The sequence below is a fragment of the Micromys minutus genome (genome assembly GCF_963924665.1).
Source record: "Micromys minutus genome assembly, chromosome: 9".
NCBI classification, from domain to species: domain Eukaryota; kingdom Metazoa; phylum Chordata; class Mammalia; order Rodentia; family Muridae; genus Micromys; species Micromys minutus.
The window spans coordinates 52,166,811-52,192,799 of record NC_137978.1 but is presented as its reverse complement, the minus strand read 5'-3'; the positions used below and the strand labels follow the sequence as shown (position 1 = coordinate 52,192,799).

At 49.6% G+C, this 25,989-nt stretch overlaps 1 protein-coding gene across 1 annotated transcript; it reads left to right on the top strand.

Annotated features, from left to right (window-relative positions):
- Positions 1–19,138: 19,138 nt before the first annotated feature.
- On the top strand, positions 19,139–25,878 carry PLA2G5 (phospholipase A2 group V; the record flags this gene model as incomplete). The annotated part of the gene is made up of 4 exons (XM_080920790.1): positions 19,139–19,178; positions 20,648–20,792; positions 24,954–25,057; positions 25,757–25,878. The coding sequence occupies 4 exons, from the start codon at positions 19,139–19,141 to the stop codon at positions 25,876–25,878; spliced, it is 411 nt and encodes a 136-aa protein (XP_080776916.1).
- Between the last annotated feature and the right edge of the window lie 111 nt (positions 25,879–25,989).

Here is a 25,989-nt window from a genome sequence, read left to right as displayed (position 1 = left end):
GTCTCACTGTCCCCTGGGCACCTCTCTGTGCTTAAAAAAATCTATGTCCAAAATTCCTTTTAGTGAACTCCAACTCTACACTATCCTGAAATTCTTTTCCTTCGAGTGTCCAGGAATATGGTTTTACTTGGTTGGAAGTTGGGGGTGGGGGAATGTCTCAGGCTCCAGGTGGCCACCTGAAGCCACCTACTTGTTATGGTGATGCAGGTGTTAGTGTGACAGAAGATAAAAGGCCGTGTTCTCCTAGTGTTCTCCTAGCCGCTGCTGTTCCAGAACATAAACACTAGAGATAAGTAATAGTGTGTGTGTGGAGGGGGACATTAAAATATTAAGGACCCCTTCAGGGCACCGGTCCCAGTAATCTTCCTTTTGTCCGCCATTTTTGTCTTCTTGGTTTTATTGAACTAGTTTTTTATGACCTTAGATATGTCTAATTCAATTAAATTATATATATTTTAAAATATTTATTTATTATATTATTATTATTATTATTATTGTTATTATTATTATATAAGTACACTGTCGCTGTCCTTAGACCCACCAGAAGAGGTAGATCTGAGTAGGTTTCCTGTAGCTTGTAAGTTTATAAAAGAGATAGCAACATGAATATTCTTTAAGATGAGCCTTTCATGGGTGGAGGAATAAGAGGGGCTTTTCCTTCTGTCTAGGAGACTGAATATATATATATATATATATATATATATATATATATATATATATATAATTATAATACATATTATATCACTTTACATTTAGGTAAAAGACAACCAAAGAAAACTTAAAATTTGAATTTGTGATTATACAGTTGGGTCGTACAGTGGAATGTTTGTTAGGCTTAGCACATTTATAGGAACTTGAATAGTGTTTGGACAGTGACGTAGCGAGAAGAGGGAATATGAAGGATTCAGTCAAGGGAAACTGAGTTTAGCTAAGGAGGTAACAAGCTCCATGTGTGGAAGCTTCCATCTGACCTAGACGCTAGAAACTGAGTTTAGGAAAGGAGCTGGGTCTGTTCTCTAGCTGTCAAGTCATAGTTACCTTAGCTGTCAGTGTAGTCAGAAATCCGAGGAAGAATAAATTAGAATCTAGGGCCATGTGTTAATTAAAAAATGACAGTTTGTCTATAGCCTAAACAGCCCCCTATGGTCTTTGTGGTCTCCATGGCAACTTGGGCGGAGTCAGTTTTTATAAAGAGCCTTTCACTCCCCCCACCCCTGTGGATTAGATCACTTGTGAAATGGGAAATGATTCACCCTGACTTAGACAATATGAGGCATTTGACTCTCCAGTCCACAATGTAACGACGGTGCTGTTCAGTGGTCATTTCCATCTCAATCCAGGCAGTCTCCTGCAGCTGTGCCCGTATCTTCTGAGACCTCGTGGGGTAATTTGTCAGGCTTTGGGAGGTTCTGTCATCAACTTAAGTATATTAATAATTAGCAGACGTCTGACAAGATTGAGAGCCGTATCGCTTGGTCACACCTGAGTTAGACGTGTGTTCGTTAAATCACTCGTTTGAGAATGTATATAGTAAATACAGCACACTGTAATTTAACTTTTGACAGGTTGCATAGTGTAGAAAAACACATTTTGCATTAGGAGAGAAACAATTGGCTTAGAGTTGGTGCAGAGGTTTCATGGCTATCGGAAGCTGGGTGGAGGATCAAGAAGTACACCCAGAGTGGTTGGAGCGAAAATAGGTAAATGCCTGGGCTTAGGGGACTTCCTTCCATTTACCAGACCGCTGTCTGTATGTATGAAGATTCCGTAAAATAATTGAATCCAGTGTGCTATATTAAGTGATCATTTAAAGCTGTTGTCTAAATCCAGACACATTATAGAGGTGTACCAACTTTGATACCCTCAAGTCAGGCATCCACTTTATAGAGATTCTGAGATTTTCCAGGACACATCCCATTGGGGAGCCTGGAGGCATGGTTAAAGATGACAAGCTGCCACAAGTTATACAAATGCACAGCCTGTCTATACATCTGGGTCATCATGTGAACACCTAGGGGCTCCGTTGAGTCCCAGACTCATCAGAAAGTGTCTCCACCTAGGCCTAGGCTTTTCTGAACAGCTGCAAGAGCCTGAGGGGGGGTGTCAGAAGCTGCTTCGAAGAGAGAAGTCACCCAAGGGTCGACGTCCTATCTTGTACGTCAGCTAGGAGGCTGGTCATAGGGACTGTGGCTGTGAAACACCAACCCCATAGCTCACAAAGGTTGACCAGACCTTCCTGGGGGACCAGGGCCATCCCCGCCGGCTGGAGGGAAAACCTTACCAATCTGCAGATGGTTGTGCCAGATTTTGATAGCAAGAAAAGTGGAACCGTGTGGGTGGTGGGCCTGTCCAAATGAGGTTCGGCCCATGGGGCTTAACCCACGTGGCAGAAGCTCGCCCACTTGGTGCAGGTGTGTGTAGAAATCTGTGTGTCCTGCATCCCGCAGTAGCGGTGGGTGGGTGGGTGGGTGGCAGTGGTCTGCAGCTGCGGTGGCAGAAATCCACTTGGCGACGGCAGTGGCTGTAGTGGCAACCCACGCAATGTGTAGTTGGTGGCGGTGGCGGTTGCAACAGCCTGTGTGGAGGTGGTGGCAGGGTAGTGGTCCAAGTGGCAGCAGTGGTTGATTGGTCACATGTAGGGAGCCATATTGGATTTGGAGACAAAGGGCCGTACCCTAAGATGGCACTAGCTTCCGCCCTCTCTAACTAGTAAACACCTCAAAAGCGCATGCACCTATATCACACCACCTTACCGACCAATTATAATGATACACCTCAGCTGGTGGACGGCAGGGAGGATAGAAGGAGAGACCCTCCCGGGCACGGGGCTCCCCCTCCACACAAGCATCAAGAAAGGAATCCTGAATAAACCACTGAGAGAAGAATCTGGCCGTGTTGTGTCTTTTCCTTGCGGGACAAGGTTGGGTGTGACAGTCATGGTCCCTGCTTGCGGGTCCATGGCTTAGACTCCACAGCCCATCTGGGTCTAAGGATCCATGGGTTTTGGCACCAAATGTTGTGAGCCACCATGTGGTTGCTGGGAATTGAACTCAGGACCTCTGGAAGAGCAGCCAGTGCTCTTAACCGCCGAGCCATCTCTCCAGTCCTTGTCCACACATCTTTACCTGCAAATATTCATTGCAATGAGTCACTGGTCTGGTTCGAGGCCTCTGGTTTCTGCTACACTATCAATGTTGGACCCTCACTGGACTCCACACAGATAACCTGTTGTTGCCCTGTGTCATGGAGATCCTAAAGCTTTGGTTCTGCAGGACCAGCCCTTTCACATGCTTCAGTAGTTTGTGGATGATGTAGATGTTGGGCTGGACAGAGCCCTGGCTATGGGCCCGGGTGGCAGCTGAGTTGGTCAGCCCATCGCCTCTCCTGTACCCACACCACCAGGGCAAGCTCTCTGGAACTGCTCCCTACCAACGCACACAATTCCACAGCCAGCAAAGGGCTGGGCCAGCTCTCCTTCTGTCCTAAACTCAGGCTCAGAGCTGCTGTGCTGCCCAAGCGAGGTGCAGGGTCTGCTCTCCAGAGTGCTGCCGCCACCGAGAGGCAGGACCTACTCTACACAGCTCCTGGACATCAACTGTCCAGGTGGCAGTCCAGATCAGGGACAGCCGCATGGCCTTTGGTAGTAATATGAGCCATAGACATTGACACAGAGCCCCGCTGCTGCATGGCCACAGACCCGGACATGTCCCAGAGGCAGCACAGAGTGGGACTTCACCATGGCCTCAGGTGGCAGGGCAGGCCACTCACATTTGACTGTTCCTCCATCCTCACATCTCCAGTTCCACCTTTCTTCCTAGTGCTCAAATTGTTCAGCTTCCCCCCCACCCCCATCTCTCCACCACATACATGTGCACCACTGTGGTTGGGCCATGCAGTGGGCAGGCCTCTGGATATCTTCCCTAGTGTTAAGTTTCTTCATGGTCAGGGCTAGAGAGATGGCTCAGTGGTTAAGAGCACTGGATGCTCTTTCTAAAGGACCCGGGGGACCAGTTCTCAGCGTCCACATGGCAGCTCACAACTGTCTGTAGTTCCAGTCCCCCAGTTCCAGGGGATCTGACACCCTCACATACACATACAAGCAGGCCAATGCACATAAAATAAGAATAAATAGGTAAAAACGTTCTTCATGGTCATAATTTTGCCTGCTTGTGTAAAACACTCTCTTCTCATTAGGGGAGAAACTGGGATGATTTGAGGGTAAATTTCTTCAGTTTGCCCTCAAATGGGAGGGGGGGTAGACAGATAGACAGAGAGACACAAAGAGAACAGCAAAATATGAAGAATTGGGGATTTATGGATAAATCTCAACTTTCAGCAGATTTTAAATTTTTCAAAATGAAATTTTGGGAAACTCATGATTATTTGATCAGTGAGTATTTATGTTCATTATCTCCCTCCTCCTTCCTCCTCCTCCCTTCCTCCTCCCTCCCTTTCTCCTTCCTCCCTCCCTCCCTTCCTCCTTCCCTTCTTCCATTCCTTATCCTTCTCTCCTCCCTCCCTCCCTTCCTCTTTCCTCCCTCCCTTCTTCCTCCCTCCCTCCCTTCTTCCTCCCTCCTTCCCTTCCTCCTCCCTCCCTCCTCCCTCCCTCCCTTCCTCTTTCCTCCCTTTCTCCTCCCTCCCTCCCTTCCTCTTTCCTCCCTTCCTCCCTTCCTTCTTCCTCCCTCCTCCCTCCCTCCCTTCCTCTTTCCTCCCTTTCTCCTCCCTCCCTCCCTTCCTCTTTCCTCCCTTCCTCCCTTCCTTCTTCCTTCCTCCCTCCCTTCCTTCTTCCCTCCCTTCCTCCTTCCTCCTTTGTCCCTCCCTCCCTTTCTCCTCCCTCCTTCCCTTCCTCCTTCCCTTCTTCCATTCCTCCTCCCTCCCTCCTCCCTCCCTCCCTTCCTCTTTCCTCCCTTTCTCCTTCCTCCCTCCCTCCCTCTTTCCTTCTTTCTTCCTCCCTCCCTCCCTTCCTCCCTCCCTTTCTCCTCCCTCCCTCCCTTCCTCTTTCCTCCCTTTCTTCTTCCTCCCTCCCTCCCTTCCTCTCTCCCTCCTTCTTCCCTTCTTCCATTCCTCCTCCCTTCCTTCCTCCTTCTTCCCTTCCTCCCTTCCTCCTCCCTCTCCCTCCCTTCTTCCCTCCCTCCTTCTTCCCTCCCTTCCTTCCTCTTTCCTCCCTTCCTCCTTCTTCCCTCCCTCCATTCCTCCTTCTTCCCTCTCTCCCTTCCTCTTTCCTCCCTTCCTCCTTCTTCCCTCCCTCCCTTCCTCTTTCCTCCCTTCCTTCTTCCTCCTTCCTCCCTCCCTCCCTTCCTCCCTTTCTTTGTTGCTGTTCTGGCTGGGCAAGGGGTGTCTGTCTGCTCCCTCTGTTGCTCTAAGCTTATCTGCCAGCCCCCCCCCAGTGAGATCTTTTGCCCACGCTCATGCCCAGTGCCCAGTGTTGAACACTGGTCCTGTGGGGTCCACGGCTTTGTCTTCTAAATCTGCCCCCCAGCCAAAGACTCACACAGAACTTTGTAATTCGGAAAAGAACCTCAGAATGATTGAAACCCAGGATTCTCAGCCACTGCTCTCCAGGCCCCCAACCTAGCATCTGGAGACACTCTTTGTCTCTCCAGCGGCTTCAGCTGCTCCCACTTCTCCACCATCCTGGGCCATCTTAACCACTGGCTCTGTGTTCGTGCTCCTGGCGGAGGACGACACTGAGGTACCTGGGTCCTCTGGTAGCCAAGACACTTCAGATAATTAAGAAGGCCCTGTAGGGGTTAGTCAGGGCCAAGGGATTATCAAAGGCTTCTGAAGTGGACAAGGCTGTGACCTGAATAGCTTTCCACTCTCCCACTGCCCTCCCCACCGGAATGTGCTGGGTAACTGCCCAGGGCCCCGGTGCAGAAGAAGGGTCAGTGCTGTGCCAGCCTCTGCTTTTGCTGGACTTCCTGCCACCATGAAGGCTGCTGGGGGCTGAGCAGGATGCTTGCTGGCCATTGTGTGGTCCCAGGATGAGCACCACACACAGAGTCCGGCCTTCCTGTGTTGCAGCTTGTACACCCTGATGCTTGGGCTGCTGCTAAAAAGGTCAGTGATTGGGAGTGAAGAGAACATGACAGGGAGGGGCTTTGGAGAGAGAATTTGGGTAGGTGGAGTCTGGAGAACCCAAGACTGGGGAGCAGTAGACACAGCTTCTGCCAGAGGAATCTCCTAGGGCTTCAGGATTCCTTATAAGCCTTTTGTCAGACCAGGTAGTTCCTGAGGGCAGTCATGTCTAAAGGAAGGGTACTCATATGGTCATTCCTAAAATGAACTAAGACAAGACAGGGTTATGAATGGGGTGGATTATGATTCCTGCTTACGGCCATCTGAAGGCTTGTCCAACTTTCTCATGTTTATGTATGTGTTTGTGTATATATATACACACACACACATGTTAACGTGCATGTATGTATATGCATGTGGAGGCCAGAGGTTTGCTTCTCCAACTCAGTTTTTGAGGTAAGGGGCTCTCATTGAACCCAATAATTGAATTCACTGCCATCTAACAAGCTCCTTGCCTCCCCAGTGCTGGGATGGCAGGCACATACCCTGTGCCTGAGTTTTGTTTTATTCACATGGGTTCTGGGGAGCAAGCTTAGGTCTATATGCTTGCATGCTTGTGTAGATAGACAAGCCATCTCTTCAGTTCCTAGATTTTTTTTTTTAAACCAAAACCACAATCTTTGGGAAAAGGGAAAAAAATTCCCCTTTGGGCAAAGAGTTTGTTCAAATCTAATTAACCCCACCCTCCCTAACCCCTGTGTGCCAGCCACCTAAGTCACAAACCAAACAATCCAGAGAAGGGCACCATGCCACTACCAGCCCATACAAGGAGCTCTTTCTCCTGCCTCCAGCATCCTTCAGGTACCTCCCTTCATTCCCTGAACAGTCCTCTCTGGAAGGTATTTGGCCTTGACCTTGGAGTCTCCGAGGTTCAATCCATAGCTTAAGTGCTCCATGACCTGGAGGAGCCAGTTGTGATCTGCAAGGGGCAGTACTACAAAGGGAGAACTGACTAGCCTTGGGTAGCAGCTCGCCACAGGCCCTCACTGTGGTGGTGATTGGAGTCAGGCAACACTCCAGACCAGAAGTGGTTCAGGATGCCCCACCTTCTCAAGGGCAGACTGTATTTACAGCCAGAGGAAAGGAAGTGGTGTGTGGTGTGGAAAGTTAGGGAGGGGCAGCCTGATTGGCTAGAACTTACCGTGTCATAAGCATCTGGTTGGAACAGTAGGGAGCTTGTGATGGCCCAAGTACTGGATATTAGAAATAAAACTAACCAACCAACCAACCAACCAACCAGCAAAAGCCTCCAAACCTTCAGCCCAGATATTCACAAAGACAATGTCTTCTGGATTCTTGCATTGAGAACATCTTTTAATTTTTCCACTACCATGTATTCATTGTGCAAAATGGTGGATTTCATAATACAATAATTTCTTTATTGCCTTATTTATTTTTTGTGGGAGTGTGGAGACTTTCACAAGCTACAGTGTGTGTGTGTGCAATGTGTGGAAGTCAGTTCTCTCCTTCCACCATGTGGGTCCTGGGGATTGAACTCAGGGTGTCAGGTTTGGTGGCAAGCCCCTTCACTCACTGGGCCATCTTGCCAGCTCTCACTATGACATTCTTATAGATGTCACATACTCTGTATGTTTTCATCACCTAGTAGCTGCTCTTGTTTCTCTTCCTCTGCTGGTCCTTTATCTGGTCCCAAACAGTGCTCATCCCTGTTTCATATATAACTATAGATAGTTATAGGTAAATGCTGATTGATAGGTAGATATGGAAATAGATTCCATATACAAAAGAAAATGTCATATCTATCTTTGTGTCCCTGCCATTTTCAACTCTGTTAACTTTTTTGCAGATGACGCAATGTCCTTTATGGCTGAACATCCCGGCACTGTGCGCATCTGCTGTTCTTCTATTGGTGGGCATCTAGCTGGGCTCCATAACTAGTTGGGCGAGCTAATAGTGTTTGTGGATGTATTTTATTTGTGTGTCGAGTTAAGGTTTAGTCTTCTACTCACAGAGAAGTCTTCAATCCAAGCTTTATGGAGGCGGCATTGGACAAAACATTTGATTTAACAGCAGGAGAGAGCCTACCCTATAGAAAAAAAAGGAATGCCCCACCCCTGGTACAAAGATGTCAAAACAACACACAATCCCCATCTAGGGAATTTGGTGGGTCCTGTATCACAGCATAAGCTAATGAGGCTCCAGGATGCTCAGAGTTTGGGGGGCTTTGCAGTAAAGGCTAAGGTAGATTCACAGGAAGGCGTTTGGCACGGAAAGGCCTGGCTTGCTCGTTTCTCCAGCCTGCAGGTAGGCTTACCCCAGGGCCTTTCATTTGTTCTCCCTACCTGGAGTATTTTGAAGATGGCCCCATGCCTGCCTCCTCATAGCTGTAAGGGTTCACTAAGTAGTTATTGAAGGAGGAGGATGTTGTACCTAGAAAGATACACCCCCGGGTCTTTTCTTTTCTTTCTCCTAGCATAAGATTTCTGGGGACATTTCAATCTTCTGGGCTCGATTCCATCAGCAGTCAGATAGCCAAAGGGAAGGGTATGAATGCTTACACACTCCTCCCCGAGTACAATGGTGCGCCTGAGCGGGTAATGAGGTGTGGCCTTAATGACTCGCCATTAACCACTGGGAGGGAGGACTAGCCATGCATATCTGTAGGACAGGCTGCCAGGCCCACCCTGGCCTTCAAACCAGGAAACAAATCCAGTGTTTCCTCCAGACTCCAAGATTTTATCCAGTTCAGTAAAGAAGACAGATATGCCTTTGTCCTCTGGTACACATGTTCTGGAGGGAGGGGTTCCCAAGCAATGTTAGAACCAAGGAGGCACACTGTATTTGAAAGAAAGAAAAAAGCATGATGACCTTAGGTAGGTAGTCAGAGAAGGCAGCCTGGAGGAGGCGGCATTTGAGATAAGACCGGGAGATGACTGAATCATGAACAGTTTGACTGCTGAGCATGCTAGAGGGTAGTGTGTGAAGAAATCTGAGTGGAAAGGGCTGGAAGGTTCTAGAACAAACCAGATGTGGGTAGAACAGCAGACCTGGCTGGGCCTGCTGCCCAGTCTGGCTCCCACTTCATGGGTGCCATCTTGTCACTCAGAGGGAATCTAGCCTGAAGAAAAAGTCAAGGAGAGGTTTCTGGGTGTTGAGAGAATGAAGCATTGGTACTTTTTTTTTTTCTTGAAACAAAAACCAAAAGGAAATCTTGAGGCTGGAGAGATGGCTTGGGGGTTGAGAGCACTGGCTACTCTTCCAGAGGTCCTGAGTTCGATTTCCAGCATGCCCATGGCAACTCACAACCATCTGTAATTCCAGTTCCAGGGGACCAGACACCTTCTTAATGACCTTAATGGGCACCATGCATGTTATCCATGCAGCCAAAACAATCATGCATTTAAAATAAAATAATAATAAGAATATTCAGATGCCAGGTGTGGCAGCACTAGCTAGTGTTCCCAACACTCAGGAACCTCAAGTAGGAGGATTGCTGTGAGTTCAGGGCTAGCCTGAGCCACAGTGAGTGGGCTAGCCTGGGCTACAAGAGCAAAAAAAAAAAAAACCCAAAAAAATCAGAACAACAACATACCCAAAGGACAACTAACAAACAAAACCGAAAATACTAAAATGTTTTTGTTTTGTTTTGTTTTAAAATCATTCCCCCATCTCCTTTGTTTTGTTCAAGACATTGTCTTCTTTAGCCCAGACTGGACTTTAGCTTGAGACCTATTGACTAAACAACTTAAACTCCAGCTTCTCTTGATTTTACCTCCCAAGTGAAATCATAGGCATGCTGGACCACATCTCTCTGATGCCGTGCTGGGGATGGGGTTTTCAGTTGCTAGACAACTGCCCTGCCTGGTGAGCCACACCCTGGGTCTTCATCTTACGGTTTTACAGGGTAACATGGAGGTACTGCAATGGTTAATTTGACTGGAACACCATGTTCCTAACTCTTAAAGAAAAACTTCCCTTGCTGGGAAGGGGAAAGCCGGGTGTGTCCCACCGGCTGGATCCCTACATCCCTTTTCCTGGTATTGCTTCTGACAAATGGCAGGTAGAAAGTGCCCTGAAGGGACAAGAAAGTCTCCCGTGACAGTTCATTCTTTCCGTGAGGTGTCTTGACCTAAGCCAAACCCCAGTTCCTCAGAGTTGGGGCCTGGTGTTGGTTGGTCCATCTGAGTCTCACTGTGTTTTCTGGGATCTCCTTGACTTCCTTAGCCTGTCAGAGGTTTGGAGACAATGGCTCCCCATCCTTCTTCACAAAGCCACTTCCTCTAACCTGTGTCCTGTGACTCAGATGCCCTCTGCTCTTCCAGAGGGCCTGTTCAGTCCAAGGCTGGGTCCCGGATTCCTTCCTGCCCCCCAGGCATGGTCTGTGGTCTGCTGGGGCTCCTGAGAGGAAGTCCTCCTACCACAGTGGTCTAGGTTCCTCCTGCAGGTGATGTCATGGAAATTGGTTTGGAGGTGACATCACTCCCTCCCCTTGTGCATTTCAACCCCAGAATAATCAGGGTCTCTCTCCCTATTGACTTGGGTCACTTGGACATTGATCAAGGTCTCCCCCTCCTTCCCTCACATAAAAGACACCAGACCGAGCTCCTTTGCCCGTTTTCCCAGGTTCCTTCGGATGCCACGGCTGTACGTTAGGCCAAGAGATTTGTTTCCCAAATCTCTTCCAGAACCCCAACTCACTATTTCAAGACGTTCCTTCCTGTAATAAGTGAATGAAAGAAAGAAAAAGAAAAGAAAAGGCTAACATTTATTGACACCTTCCCGTGTGCCTAAACACCCGGTTACAGCAACTTAGAACAGGGAAAAATCACTGGCCCCATTAATCCTGATGTAGAGCTGCGGAACAATCTGAGTAATTTGTCTGAGGTCGCATGTCTTTTCAGTTGGATGTTCAGGGACCTTGTGCGGCTAGCAGGGGATGGTCCCCATGGGAACGGCTGGCTGCCAGGTGTTGGAGGAGTGTTGTCTTCCCCTACAGTCTTAAACACCTGGCCTACCACAGTTATCTTCAGTTCCCCGAAGGTGAGTCTGGCACAGGGTCCTCATTCTGCCTTGAACTTCATTTTAACTGCCCTCCGTCCCCGCTCCTGCCCTCAGAAATCGGGTTTCATGTATCCCAGCCTAGACGGGTCCTTGATACGCAGCCGAGTGTGATCTCAAACTTTGAATTTTCCTGGTTCCATCTCAGGCGCTGGGAATACAGGAACATGCCACTATGCCTGTGTTTGCAGTGCCGGGGATTGAACTCGGGGACTCGAGCATGCTAGGCAAGCTCTGTTAACTCATCCTGTAGGTTTTAGTACAGGTGTTTCCTCTTCCTCCTGGGGTGGGTACCCTTTACTATGCCTGCATGGTACTAACTGAGCAACTACTGGGTCGGAACTCAGAGCTCAGCACTTGAACGGTAAGATGGTCTGAGAGATGATCTTTGCTCTTCAAATTCTGAGATAGGTCACTTACTTGCTTCCACGCCAAAGCAGTGAGCCAGAGTGAGTCAGGTTGGACTCACTCAAGACAGTAAGGATCGGTGAGGCTTGCCATAAAGGAAACTGGGGCCAGCACAGAATGGTAGATGTCTTAAGATGGGTTTGAAATATTGAGTTTTGTTTAAGATTTTGACACTGGTCTATTGGTAGCTGACTACATGTTTTCTGTTTGTGTGTGTGTGCACACTTGTGTGTTCATGTGTGAATGGGTGCAAGAGAGCTCCATCCATTGTTTCTCTCTCAAGACAGGCTCTCCCATTGGTCTGGAAGTAGGATAGGCTGGCTGGCCAGCAAGCCCTGGGGGCCTCCTATCTCTTCCTCCCTCGTGCTTGGATGACAAGGACATGCCACCATATCCTTTTTTTTTTTTTTTTTAATGTGGATTCTGGGACTTGAACTCACATTACTATGACTGCATTAACATACTGACTGAGCTTTCTCCCCATTTTGGCTACAGGTTTGAAAAAGCATTACTCAGGCTAAGCCAGGCCTCTTGTAGGACACACGATGCATTTGCTCTCTGGACCTTGATGGTTGAAAAGGAGCAGGTTGGTGCCTCGACCAGAGCAATACTTGGCCACTCCTGCTCTAAGAACTCAGGCTTCCACAACACCCCTTGGCCTGAAAGCAAACATGTAAGGGTCCTGGGCCAGCCACTTGGCAACTCTGGGATCGTGAGCTCATATGGCAAAGAGGGGCTCATCTTTGCAGTCCCCATGTGCCTGTGGGAAAAGCACTGGGCATTTGGGGGACAGGTCAGACTGATGGCCCTGAAGCCTCTCACAAGCTGTGTGACCTCCACAAGCTCTCTAACACCGGCCCCTCGGTTTTCATTTCCTTACTTGTACAGTAGATTCACCACGTATCCCGGTACTCTGAGGGGTTTAAGAAGACCGTGGATGCTGATGTGGCCTTGGACCTAGTGGGAGCTCAGAGAATCCTGAACTCTCCCCTTCTTTCCTGAACTGTAGTAACCCCCTGATAGGAAGTGCCCAAGAGGACATTTGTATGAGGTAACATGCAGTGTGTTCCTGAGACCAACCAACTCCCTGCAGAAGGAGGAATCCTGGAATTATATCCTTAGGGGTAGGGCTCCAAGAGGATTTTTTTTTTCTTTTACCAGAGATTCTTGGATGAACTGTTCTAGAAGCTTTGCAGGGACCAAAAAACCATAGTCCAAGGCCAGTGTTATTGTGAAAACTTGGGCTTTTGGAGCAGGAGTGGCCAGGAATCCTTGCTTTGGCCTAGGTACCAGCCTGCTCCTTTTGTATTCAGAGACCAAATAAGTTCTGAGATGCTTACCTCATCCCATGGGGATTCCCTGAGGCCCTTTGACATGAGAAGCTGTTCTTGGAACTGAGACATTCTGCTTTCATGAGCCCAACCTATCTGGCCAGGCTTTCCTCGCCACAGCTGGAGGCAGCTGCAGCTCCTCTGTAGTCAGGTGACCTGTGAACGCTCCCTCCCCAACAACACCATCCCTAGGGTGAGGGCAGGCCGATTCAAATTGGGGTGTGTGACCCAAAGTTTGGGTTCCTGGGCTGGTACTGGGCTTTCTCATTCCTACATTCTGTCTGTCTTGAGTCAAGACTCCTACCAAACTTTGCCCAGCTTCCACACTCACATACATACTGCTTAGAACCAGAGCGCTGATGGGCTCACCCAGGGATGGGCTGAGAGGAATACTCCTGAGGGTAGTGTGTGTGTGTGTGTGTGTGTGTGTGTGTGTGTGTTGTGAGTGTGTGTTGAGTGTGTGAGTGTATATGCATGTATGTGTCTGTTGTGTGTGTTGTGTGAGTGTGTGTGTTGTGTGTGTGTTGTTAGTGTGTGTGGTGTGAGTGTGGTGTGTGTGTGTGTGTGTGTGTGTGTGTATGGTTAGGGTCTGGAAAGGGGGGTGTAGAAGAAGATCCTGAGGTCAGAGGGCAATTCCATGAGAGACCTTTGCTTAAGCACCAAGCACAGGTTGCCACGCTTGTGGCACAGTGAAATACGGGCCAGAAGGGGTGACAGTCAGGTGACACGGAAGTCTCTACATGGAAATATGAGTTTCAGAGGAAAACGAAAGCATATGAGTTTCAGAGGAAAATGAAAGCTTCAGAAGGCCACTGGGGGCCAAAAGGAAGGCAACCCTTCATTGGTTTTTGAGGCAGAGTTTCATGTATCCCAGGCTGGGATACACAGGCCACCACACCAAGAATATACAGGTGCTAGGGGATTGAACTAGGGTTTCCTGCATTTCGGACAGACACTATCAACTGAGCCTGTGTCCACAGCTGCCACTCTCCCATGTAGGACGGCAAGGTCAGCAGGTGTTTGTGACAGGGGATCATCTGAGGGGCCGGCAAGTTGGCTTAGCAAGTAGACACTGCCAAGCCTGCTTCCATGAACTCTGTCTCTGAGCCCACCTAGGAGAGGGAGAGAACCAACTCCTACGAGTTGACCAATGCATGTCACGTGACCACCACCCCCACCACCCTGCTGTCCCCAAGGAGAAGACAATTGGTCAAGAAGGAGAACTGAGACTAAAGAATAAACAGTTCTAGCTGCAGTACCTGTCACTTTGGATCACAGTGTGTGTGCCTTAACTAGCTGTCTCTCCTCACCAGAAAGCAGGGGCTCTGTCTCGCTCACCGCTGGACCCCTTCAGTGTCTGGCACCCAGTAGGCAGATATTTTATCTTGAGTTGAGTTCCCAGGGCAACGTGGGAGAGCCTGTGGTTAGGTCCTAGGGGGAGAAGTTGTCATGAGGGTTTCTCGCTGCTGCCGTCGCTGCTGGGAGAGATGGGAGGGAGGAAGGCTAGAGGGCCAGCAGGGGCAGGGAGCCAGCTCAGACAGAACAGTGCTTGACACAGATATGATGCTCTGGAATCAAAAGAGAGCCAGGCCCAGTGGTTTGCGCCGATAATCCTAAGTATCTCTCGGCCGGATGGTCAGCCAGTTTAGCTGCATTGGGAGCTCCAGATCAAATCAGAAACCCACTCCAAAAAACAAAGAGAGCAGGGTGTGGGGGTTGGTTAGGATAAGAGCGTGAGAAAGTGAGAGTGAGAGACAGAGACAGAGAGAGAGAGACAGAGACAGAGACAGATGAAGAGAGACAGTAACTCATCCCAAGGTTTCTTTATGAAGAGTATGAGGATTCACACAAGTGCCTAACGTCCCACTTCTAGAACATTCCATCGTTCATTTATTAGCGTAGCCAGGCCTTCACCATCACTATAAGTGTTAGCACATGCACTGAGTTGTTAAAGCTCATGACAGCTTCTCAAAGCAGATATTTTCAGTTAGTGAGGACATCTAGATTTGAACCCAGGATATGGGATCTGTGATGTTACCCACTGAGCCATACACTCTTCTGTGTGACATTATTTTATCCTTTGTCTGGTACTCTCCTCATTGGGCTTATGGAGGGGTCACTGTGTACAAGTCTCATATGAAGAAACAGAGAGGTACAGCTATTCGCCTAGGGTCACACAGCTACTAAGTGGCTCCCGGGGAAAAGCTGGGTGTAGGAATTCAGTAGTGAGTGAGTCGGATGTCAACAGGTGTTACCAGATGCTAGGACTAGGGAGGTGGCATCTTGTAGTGTCCCCAAAGGGGGCTCTATGGGCTCAGGAGAAAGTTGGGGCAGGGAAGTTAGTTAGAAAGGGGAGGAAAAAGATTATCACTGGCTCCTATGGCTGCTCTCCAGCTAAGGCTGAAGAAGACAGAAACAAATAGAAGAGGTTCTGTGGGCTGGAAACCACAAGGAACCAAAGACTGGATGGTTCCACAAAGACCCACTGTGGCAGAGGAAGTGAGTGTGTGCCTGGGAGGGGACTTCAGGACTCTGTCTCTCAGACCCAGGTCAGCTTAAGCTAGTCTCTTCTGGATATCTCCCGAGAGCGTCCCAGCTCTGAGGCCTGTATCTAGAGAAGGAAAACCAACAAGGGGTCTTGGAGTGGGCCACTTCAAGTTCCCAGGGACCTTGGAGGCGGCCCAGGCAGTGGTGTGGGAGGCAACAGGACTGGTTTAAAACCAAGCCGGCCCAGCTGCTGCCTCTTCTCCGGGACTGAGGACAGAGACTAGCAATCAGGTGAGACTCATTTGTGGGGCTGCCCAGTGGGAGTGAGTGGGCGCCCTGCCTCTCTGTCGGAAAGCAGAGCCGGCGCAGCGTGGGGATATCTCAAATCGGACTTGGACCACTGGATGCTTTCCCAGGCAGGAGATGCGAATAGAGTTTTGAGGCATAAGGGGCTCCCTAATGTGGCCTTGAAGGGCCCGTTCCTCACATGAGCTAGGCAGCTTCCACACGGCCCTCAATTCTCCTGTCCACATCGCCTCTCCCCACCGTTCATTATCGTATCCCGGCTCCAACCCTGAAATTACCTCGCAGTGTTCCTGTGGTCGTCGGATAAAAACAAACAAAACCATGGCCTTGTCTCAGGGCTGCCTTGGGTTCCAGAGATGCTCTGGACTCCGGGACAGCTGTTTTCAGTCCCAGCCATTGCCGACACCTCCCCCGAACTTGTCCTATCTTTTTGACTCCTTTTGTAGGGGACTCCCTTTGGACCCACACAGCAAGAGCCCATTCCAGGGAGGTCTGTGTAAGGACGGCAGGCCAAAAGAAGAAGAAAAAAGACTGTTTAAGAGTGCCCTATTTACAGTCCACAGAAGTGGTTGACACGGGTGTGGGTCTGAAGGGAAAGAGAGCGGCTCGGACTGGCTAGCCAGTAGAGTAGCTAAGCTTCCCTCCAGGAGCCACTGGGCTAACAGTGACTGGCCTGGCCTGAAAGGGTTAAGTGTGTGGGTGCTGGGATTTTGAAGGCTTTGATTCTCTGCCTGAGACCAGTATGTGAAAAGCATCTCCCCCTCCCAACCCCCCCACCGCAGGAGAGCCAGATCTTAGCTTAGCTGTAGAAATTGGCTAGCCTACACAGGGCACATTCTCTAGATCAGGATCCTTGAGATGCCAAAGCTTTATAAAGTAAGATAGACAGGCTGGGGTTGTAGTTCAGTTGGCAGAGTGCTTGCCTTGCCTAGCATGCACCCTACACCGTCTAAATTGGGCATGGCGGTGCATGCCTGTGATCCGGACTCTTTCTTGAAGGGTGGAGGCAGGAGCATCAGGAATTTGACTACAGAGTTCAAAGTCAGCCTGGGTTCCCTGACATCAGAAAAGAAAAGAAGGAAAAAGAAAGAAAAAAGAAAGGAAGAAAAAGAAAAAGGAGAGAAAGAATGACAAAAAGAAAACAGGAACAGATAACCAAATGGGGTAGCTCAGAGAAGGGGAGGAGAGTGAGTCACTTAGGACAAGATTCACTAGCTTGGGGTAAACTGTTGGGCAACTGTTTCACCCACATGAGGGCTTGTACACTCCCTTACTTTCTCCTCTCTCCTCTCTCCTTTCTCCTCTCTTCTCTCTCTCCTTTTTCCTCTTCTCCTCTCCTCTTTCTCTTCTCTTCTCCTCTCCTCTCCCCTCCCCTCCCCTTCCCTCCTCTCCTCTCCCCTCCCCTCCCTTCCCCTCCCCTCCCCTCCTCTCCTCTCCTCTCTCTCCTTTCTCCTCTCCCCTCTCCTTCTCTTCTCTTCTCTTCTCTTCTCTTCTCTTCTCTTCTCTTCTCTTCTCCTCTCCTCTCCTCTCCTCTCCTCTCCTCTCCCCTCCCCTCCCCTCTTCTCCTCTCCCCACACTTCCCTCTCCTCCCCTCTCTCCCTCCCTTTCTCTCTCCCTCTCTCTCTCTCTCTCTCTCTCTCTCTCTCTCTCTCTCTCTCTCTCACCGGCTCTATCACTGAATCTGGACAGTCTGGATCAGGCCGACAGCTAGCCAATCCCAGTGAACCTCCTGTCTGTGCCCCACACCAGTGGAGTTAGAGGCACATGCAAACACACACTGTTTATGTGGGCTCTAGAAGGCAAACTCAGATTCTCCTGCCTGCACAGGGAGGGTTCTAAATCACTGAGCCACCTCCCCTGCCCCTTGCTTGAGACGGACAGATTCCCCAGTCTGTAAAATCAACAACTGTTATCCTTTCATCTGACAGATCCCCATTGAAAGGGACATACAGTGGCTTGCCAGTGTGTACCTGTCGAGGCCATGGGTGGTTTGGGGGTGACGTGGATGGTGTCTGGCACACTGCAGATGCTCAGTGTGGCGTCTCTGTTTCGTAAAAGCAAACAGGGAGGTTGGGATGGAAAGTCAGCGTCTAGGGTCTTTTAACCTGGGTGCTTAGAGTCCTCAGAGCAGAGGTTGTGTGGGGACAGGACTCTCAGGAATGTTCTTGGAACTCAGAGGTAATCTTGGACAAAGGCTAGCTCAGCAGCCAGGGGTCTGAAATGATGTGTTGGAGGCCAGGCCTTTGGAGGTGGCTGGTGCCAGGGACCTGGGTAGAGATATGGCAAGGAGACAAGCCCACTCCGGGGCTTGGAGTCAGTGTGGCTCTGGGGAGGAAGTCCTAGCTAACCACAGGCCAGCCAAACAGCTGTGGACATGCAGGGATTTGGGAATCATGGGAGGGGAGAAAAGCAGGCAGCTACCAGCAGAGGGACCTTATAGAGACCACACTGGGAACCTTGCAATTCCTCTGCCTTTGGCCACAACTTTTTCCAAGTTCTCAGTCAGACACTAAAGTGGGGAGCCCTAGAAGATGAACTTCATGAAAGGCAGAACCCCAGGGTTGAGAGAATTCTCTTCTCTAGGATGGGCGGCATGGTTCAGTGAGTGGTCAAGGACCTGGGGTCACACCCTGCTTCCACGCTATTGGCTGAGGGGCCTCTGGAATATTCTGGGCAGTCTCTGAACTTCATCTTTCCCCTTGACAAATGGGGACAGTGACACCTGTAGGGCTGTCCAAAAGCCTAGGGACCACAAAGCCCCCAACGGCTATGACTCACTACGAGTGCTAGACTTCATTCTAGAACAGCTATTCTGGGCAGTTGGGGCAGGAATAGTGGGGAGACCAACAGCTAAAATCCTCAACTAACCATCAGAGAACTCAGAGACATCAGCTCCATGAACTACAGGAACAAGATACAGGCTCCAGCTCCTACCACTCTCAGTGCACAGCACTCCATTACGGACTCTGAATGCTGTGATCTGTCTCCCTCCCTCCGCCCTTTATACCTTATTTGGTGTGTAGTATGTATGTGTATGAGTGTGTGCCTGAAGATCAGAGGACAACTTGTGGAGATCAGTTCTCTCCTTCTGTCCTGTAGGTCCCACAGACTACACTCGGGCCATTGGGTGTAGAGACTGGCACCTTCACCCACTGAGCCACCCACGTTGATTCTTAGCTGTGTTTAGGGCTGTCAAATCCTGGCCTTAATCTTGTGCCAACAATATCCATTTATACACCTACTGAGAGGACAGAAATAGGGGAGGCCTGTTGCCGTCCCCTCCGGTGGAGACAATATGACTCTGTCTCCAGGGAATTCCACGGATGGAGCCCTGAGGTCTTACCTTCTTCTCCCTGTCTTGTCTTTTCCTGCTGGAACAGTCAGTGGATTACCCAGTGAGGGAGGGAACAAGCAGACCCAGTTTGGAGGTGGGTGGGGTCCGAACAGGCCTTGGCAGTGACAACTTAAAAGACGCCATGGGATGTGTTTTGTTTTTCAGAACCCAAGAGATGAAGGGCCTCCTCATGCTGGCTTGGTTCCTGGCTTGCAGTAAGTGTTGGCTCTGCGGCCTGTAAATATGCCCCTCCCCCATCCTTGGGAGTGACTGGGTAGTGGGAAAGAAGGCGATCATTAGCCTTTGAGGTAAGGAGACCTGTGTCCTTGTCTCAGCTCTGCCCTCACAGTGCTCACGAAGGTATCATCAGCAAAGGCCTTGGCCCCCCCTCCCTGGGCCCTTGTTTTGCGCTGGCTGACATGGCGCTGTGGCATGGTTTGAATGCTGTAGGCTGTGAACACAGAGACAGACTGTGAGTGTGGGAGGTGGGTATTTCCCTGACGTGTCAGCATAGGGTAAGGACATTCGGTGGGAACAAAATGGAACACAGAACCCTTAGGAAGTACCCCAGCTCAGGTAGAACGCACACAGCATGGTGATGCATTAGGTTTAAGGAAGGAAGGGGGAGATGGATGGATAGATGGATAGACAGACAGGCAGAGATGAACTCCAATAGATGATGCCAGAGTCATTCTCTTTTCAGTACTGAATACCACCCCATCCGGGAGGTATCTGAAATGCTGTGGGGTTGCCACTAGAGAAGACTGTGGACGTGGGCTTCAGCCGACAGAAAACCTTTATCTGCTGGCTGGGAGATCGCAGCCCCGAGCCTTTCCCAGAGCGAGATTTTAAACACAAAACACCATATCCCGGGTTGACACGCTTCAGTTAACAAGAGCAGTTAGCCAGGAGCGGAACCACCTAAGCCAGAAGGCAAGGTTAGCACATTTGGAGACTTTCCCAAAACTACAGACTTTGATGGGTTAGGTCTTTGTTTTTCCTTTTGGCTGGCAGTGCTGTCTACGTGCTGAGCATTACAGCCTGGATGGTACATCCACCATGGAGTCGGTTGTGCTAAGGTCTGGGGGCCTGCTACAGTGCATACAAGCCCCCGGTGAGCTACTCCACTGATGGGTGTCTTGCCAGCTATCAGGAGAGTTAGGAGAAACTTGAGACCTGAAGCAGGGAAAAGCCCCTGGCTCCTTGCATCTAAAGTCCAAGGCGATCTACTTCCTTCTGAACTTACAGGAACCTCAGTTTCCTAGTTTGTGCTATGAGGGAGCTGGCTTCAAGCTATGGCATACTCTGCTTCTAAGTTTGAATAAAAAAAATTTTTTTTTAAGATAGCAGCTTGTGTAGCCCAGGCTATCCTTGAATTTTCATAGCCAAGGATGACCACAAACTCCTTAACCTCCTGCTTCTACCTCCTGAGTGTAGGCTACACGTTCATTTCACACAGTGCTGATGATCAAAGCCAGGGCCTCACGCACGCCAGGCGAGCTCTCTGTCAACTCTTGGCTCTCGGGTGCAAACGCTTAACGTCTATTCCACATTACGTGCTGTCATCTGCCTGGCCCTCCTCCCCTTAACCAGGTGAATAAGAGAGGGCTGGGAGAGTGGCGGGTAGCAAGTAGGTCTTCAGCAGAGTGCCTGGTGTCAGCTGCAGGCTTGGGCTGTTTTCCAGGTGTGCCTGCAGTCCCAGGGGGCTTGCTGGAACTGAAGGCCATGATTGAGAAGGTGACTGGGAAGAATGCCGTGAAAAACTTTGGCTTCTACGGTTGCTACTGTGGCTGGGGCGGCCGTGGAACCCCCAAGGATGGCACTGATAGGTGAGCTGACATCATCCCCACTCTTAATGTTCTGGGCGCTGCCCTCATCACCTCCCGTGACTCCGTATCCCTTCTAAAAGATGAGAGTTAACAACCGAGGCTCAGGACCGGAGAGATAGCTCAATGGTTAGAGCGCACACCGCTCCTGCAGGCGGCCTGAGTTCTGTTTTCAGCACCCATGTTGGTCCAGCTCACAACCACCCGTAACTCCAGCTCCAGGAGCCCTGATGCCTCAGGCCACCTTGTGCACCACATGCTCACACACAATTAAAACTACAATAAACTTTTATTTAATAATTTTGGAGACAGGGTCTCACTGTGTAGCCCTGGCTGTCCTGGAACTTACTATGTGGATCAGGCTGGTCTCAAACTCAGAGATGCGCCTGCCTCTGTCTCCCAAGTGCTTGGGATTAAAGGTGTGGGCCACCATGCCTGGCTTCTGAAATAAATCTTTAAAGTAAGGGAAGTTAAGGCTCAGAGGAAGTGAGCAGCTTTTAAAGGTGGGCCACGTGACTCCCAAGAGTCCCGAGATCTCAGTGGCCTCGCTTGCTTTAATGAAACATAGCTTAATGCCACTATGGTTACTCTGCTCATGAGCCTGCCTCCCAGGGAGGCCATTGGCAGAACGTCTCCTATGTGCTCAGTTTCCTTTGACAAAGCTTGGCTGAGGTTGGATGATTCACAGCACAGGTGGCTCATGGCTGTGGCTCACTCAGGTTGTCACTGTCTGCGGGTAGATGCTTGGGCCCCTTCTATGGGTCCTTTGCAGGGTTGTGTAGACTTTCTTACAGCCTAGTGACTCTGGGGGCTGGAGGGGGGTTATGACCAAGTATTCCCAAACGACAAGGCAAGAGAAGAAAGCTAGTTGGATGTAGAAGGGTGACCTTCAATACTGGGGAGATCGAGGCAGGGAGAGCAAGGGTTTGAGATTGCTGCCTGGCAAGACCATGTCTCAACAACGGTCACAATGAAATGCATGTTCTGGGTGATGGATCAGCGATTTACATCCCTTTGATGGTTACAGAATTATCACGGTTCTCTCTCTCTCTCTCTCTCTCTCTCTCTCTCTCTCTCTCTCTCTGTGTGTGTGTGTGTGTGTGTGTGTGTGTGTCTGTGTGTGTGATGAAATTGCTATCAGAACAATGTAAGGGAATAATCTGTTATTTTTGCTCACAGTTTCAAAGGACTCAGTTTTCATGACCACTTGGGTCCATGCTTTTGTGTCTGTTCTGGGCAGGATATCCTGATTCTGGGAGTGTGTTGCATAGGAGCTCCTTCCTGGTGAACTGGAAGCAGAGAGCAGGCTTCAGAAAGATGGCAGGGCAATATTATCATCACCAGGGCTGCACTCCCAGCAGCCCTCTTCCTCCAAATAGGTCCTACCTCCACCATTTACAATTTCCTAATAATGCCCTCATATCGTGAATCCATCCATCGATGAAGCCAGTTATCGACTCTCATGAGCTAATCTCTGGAAAAGCCCTCAGAGACACACTGGAGGGTGGGATTCTATAATTTCCTAGGCCACTGTTAATCCAGTCGGGTTTATGGTCAAGGTCAACAATTTCAATGACATGATGTATATATAGCACCACATTGTGCCCACCCATATGTCTAGATACTGTGTCTCAGCATTTGAAGAGCAGAAGAGGATCTGGATTTTTGCTAGAGCAGTGTAACCATTCTAGAAGACTGTGCTAGATGGGGCCTGTTGTTCCCTGGAAGGCTCAGTGACAGGGGTAACAGTGCCGGTGGGGGTCACGATGTAGGCCATTGAATGGACACTGGGGAGTCAGGTCCACGCTGAAGTGGGGCTCTATAGATAAGCAAGGGGGAGGGCAAGAGTGACCTACATAGAAATGGATTGCAGTTGAACACATCAGTATAAACTCCTGAGGCTTAGTACGTGATGTTGTATAGAGATTTATAGATATGAGGCTGGGGTGATGACTTGTTCAGTAAGGTCTTTCTCTACAAGCCTAAAAGAACCTGAGTTCGGATGCGTTGAGGTGGTGGAGACAGGCGCATCCCTGGAGCTTGATGGTCAGTCAGTCTGATGAATCAGTGAGGCTCAGGTTCCGGTGAGAGACAAGGTGGAGAGTGGTTGGTTGATGGAGACATGTGATGTTGACTTCTGACCTTCTGCGAGGACACCACTGACTTAATGTCTGGCCTCAGCAGCTTTCCTTAGTCACGGAGGGATAGTCTATAGCCCCTTCTTAGATCCTTAATTCTAAAGCCAGAACTGCGTGGCAGAAGCAGCTAAGTTCTGCTGCTTCCTGCAGCCAGAGTCTGGCCTCCTCCTTCAAGTATATTTTCATCAGTTTTCTCATTTTGATTGCTTTCTTCGATACCTAAGCCTGACTGTCTTGGATCTCTTCTGTAGACCAGGCTGGCCTTGAACTCAGAGATCCACCCGCCTCTGGCTCCCCAGTGCTGAGATTAAAGACCTGCTCCACCTTGCCTGGGCCTAAACTGCTCCTGAATTCCTTTGCACGACCTGGGTGGGATGGTGCCCTGAGGTCACCATTCACTTTATTCTACACTGCTTCAGGCTTTCCTTTCACCTGTGTACCTCCTTGAAACCCAAGACTTAGCCCCGTTCCACTTCCTGGTGCCTGTTTTCTCCTCTTGTACATTTGATCACCCTGCTCTTCTTCACTTCAGATCTTCAGAAGACTGGCCAGGTAACACAGTCAATACCAGGTAGTTTTGAAATGCCCTCTGCCAAAGCTGGTCATCCAAAACTGGTCAGTTTAGCATCTGGCGTATTTTGTTAGACAAGAGCAGAAAGCAGCCATGTTTTTTCCTGTCACCAGGCCACATACTAAAAATTTTTTTTTTCAGAAACACCTTGAGCTGAACCCCTACAGTTCAACTCCCCCTCAGCACCACTGTCTTCCATACTTCTACAAGTATGGCCCCTTAAGCCCCAGTTACATTTTCCAGTCATTTTTTTAGTTCAAAGTCCCCAAATGTTCCATCTTCCTCCAAGCAAGAGCATGGACAGGCCTCTCTCGGGACTATCCCAGTCCCTGGTAACAACTTCTGCCTTAGTGAGTGTTCTATTGCTGGGAAGAGACTCCATGAAAAAAAAAAAATAGCATTCGACTGGAGATGCTTACAGTTCAAAGGTTTACTCCATTATCCTCTCCTCATGGCAGGAAGCTTAGTGGTGTACAGGCAGACCTGGTGCTGGAGAGGTAGCTGGGAGTTCTACATTCAGATCTGCAGGGAGCAGGGAGGGAATGCCATGCTAGACCAGGCTTGAGCATCTGAGACCTCAAAGCCCACCCTCAGTGACACACTTCCCCGAAGACCACACCCACTTCAACGAGAACACACCTCCTAATAGTGTCATTCCCTGTGAGTCTATGGGAGGGTGTTATTATTAAAACCATCATACCTACACTCTGTCTAGCCATTAGGAGGCAGACACAGGCCTGTGAACTTCTGACCAGTGGCAGTTCTAGTGGGCGAGAGGAGCTAACTTACTAGACACCATCCCTGCTGGCGCTCACCCACTTGCCACAGGTTCTACCAGAGGATGCAGCTGGAGCTTTTTACCTGCTAGCGATTTCTGCCTAAATAGCATTCAGAGTCACCAAAGAACAGCCATTGATTTGGGAACAGTGGTGCATCGCAATAGGATTATGAATACTGTAGAAACCCTGGGCCTATTCAAGGAGGGTGAGCTAAGGGGAAGTTTAAATTAGCAGGAGAGCCAACACCTTTACATAAGCTGCTTAGATACCAAGCTCATTGGTCGTGGATACCAGAGACAAAAGCTGCCATCTGCTTATTGGTGGAGGCACTGTTACTAGGCAAGCCTTCTATGTAGAGCATCTTGCCTGAACTGTCACAGCCTGAGAGAAAGTCAGACTTTGTCCCAGGTAGCTGTGCTCACAGAAAAGATGCATAAATCATGGAGTGCATACAGGACCAAGAGATAACCTCTCTGGTCAGGGTTCAAGGTTAAAAAAAATTCCTTCAGAGAGAATTCAGCTTTAAACATCCAAGCACAGTGTTCCCCCAGGTACCTTTGGCTCTAATTTCGTTTAGATTTGACTTGAACCCTCTCACCTTGGACTCTCCCCTGGGAGACACAGTCAGGAGGGTGGCTCTTGCTTGACTCAGCATCCCCATCTCTCACTTTGACAGGTGCTGTCAGATGCATGACCATTGTTATGGGCAACTGGAGAAGTATTGTGCTATCCGGACCCAGTCCTATGACTACAGAGTCACATCGGGCATAATCATCTGTGGTAAGGGTGGCTTCCCATTCAGGATGGGGGTTCTGATGCCTAAGAGGTGGGCCTGCCTGTATCTTGTGAGGCAGAGTGAAGGTGAGGGGCATGGTGCTGTGGCAGCCTCTCAGGGAAGGGAAGTCCCAGTTTAGACTCAGTACTCCCCAGTACTGTGGGCTTATAGACTTCCTCTTCCTGGATAGAGTTGGTTTCATCTCCCTTACTTCCCACGTGTAATGGAAGCTCAGAGGTTTGCCAGTGTACAACAGGATCCACGCCCAGGCCCCGGAGTTCAAAGCCAGTTGTATCCAGGTGCACCCCACAGAAACTGGCTCCACCCTCAAACTGGCCACTCTACCCAAAGGGTGTGTGTGTGTGTGTGTGTGTGTGTGTGTGTGTGTCTACTCCACCAGACTGGGGACTCCCTGAAGAGAAACCTCAAACAGGATTGAGAAGTGTGCTATCTAGTTCAGTGGGCGAGTCTCCTCCATCAGATTATATATACATCTCAGTTCAGGACCCGAAGCTCTCCTGTCAGATTATGTATAACCCTCACTCAGAATCCTCCTCCACTGACAACAAGATCCTTCAGAGCGGGACACGAATGGGGAGTCTATGCAGACTAGAAGCCAACACCCTGATATGACTTTGAACAAGTCGAGGTTGGTGGGCACGATTCCCCCAGGCTCACTCTGCACTTGGCACTCTTTCTTTCAGAACACAGCTCCTTCTGTCCCACGAAGCTCTGTGCTTGTGACCGGAAGCTGGTCTACTGCCTGAAGAGAAACCTCTGGAGTTATAACCCTTTTTACCAGTATTACCCCAACTTCCTCTGCTAAGTCCTCTGCGGGCTCTGCCCTGGGGGCGCCTCCTGTGTTCCTGTTACCTCCACCCAAGGTCTGAGATCTGTCTTCCTCTGTGCACCGTTGGGACTGGACAGAGCCCCAGGG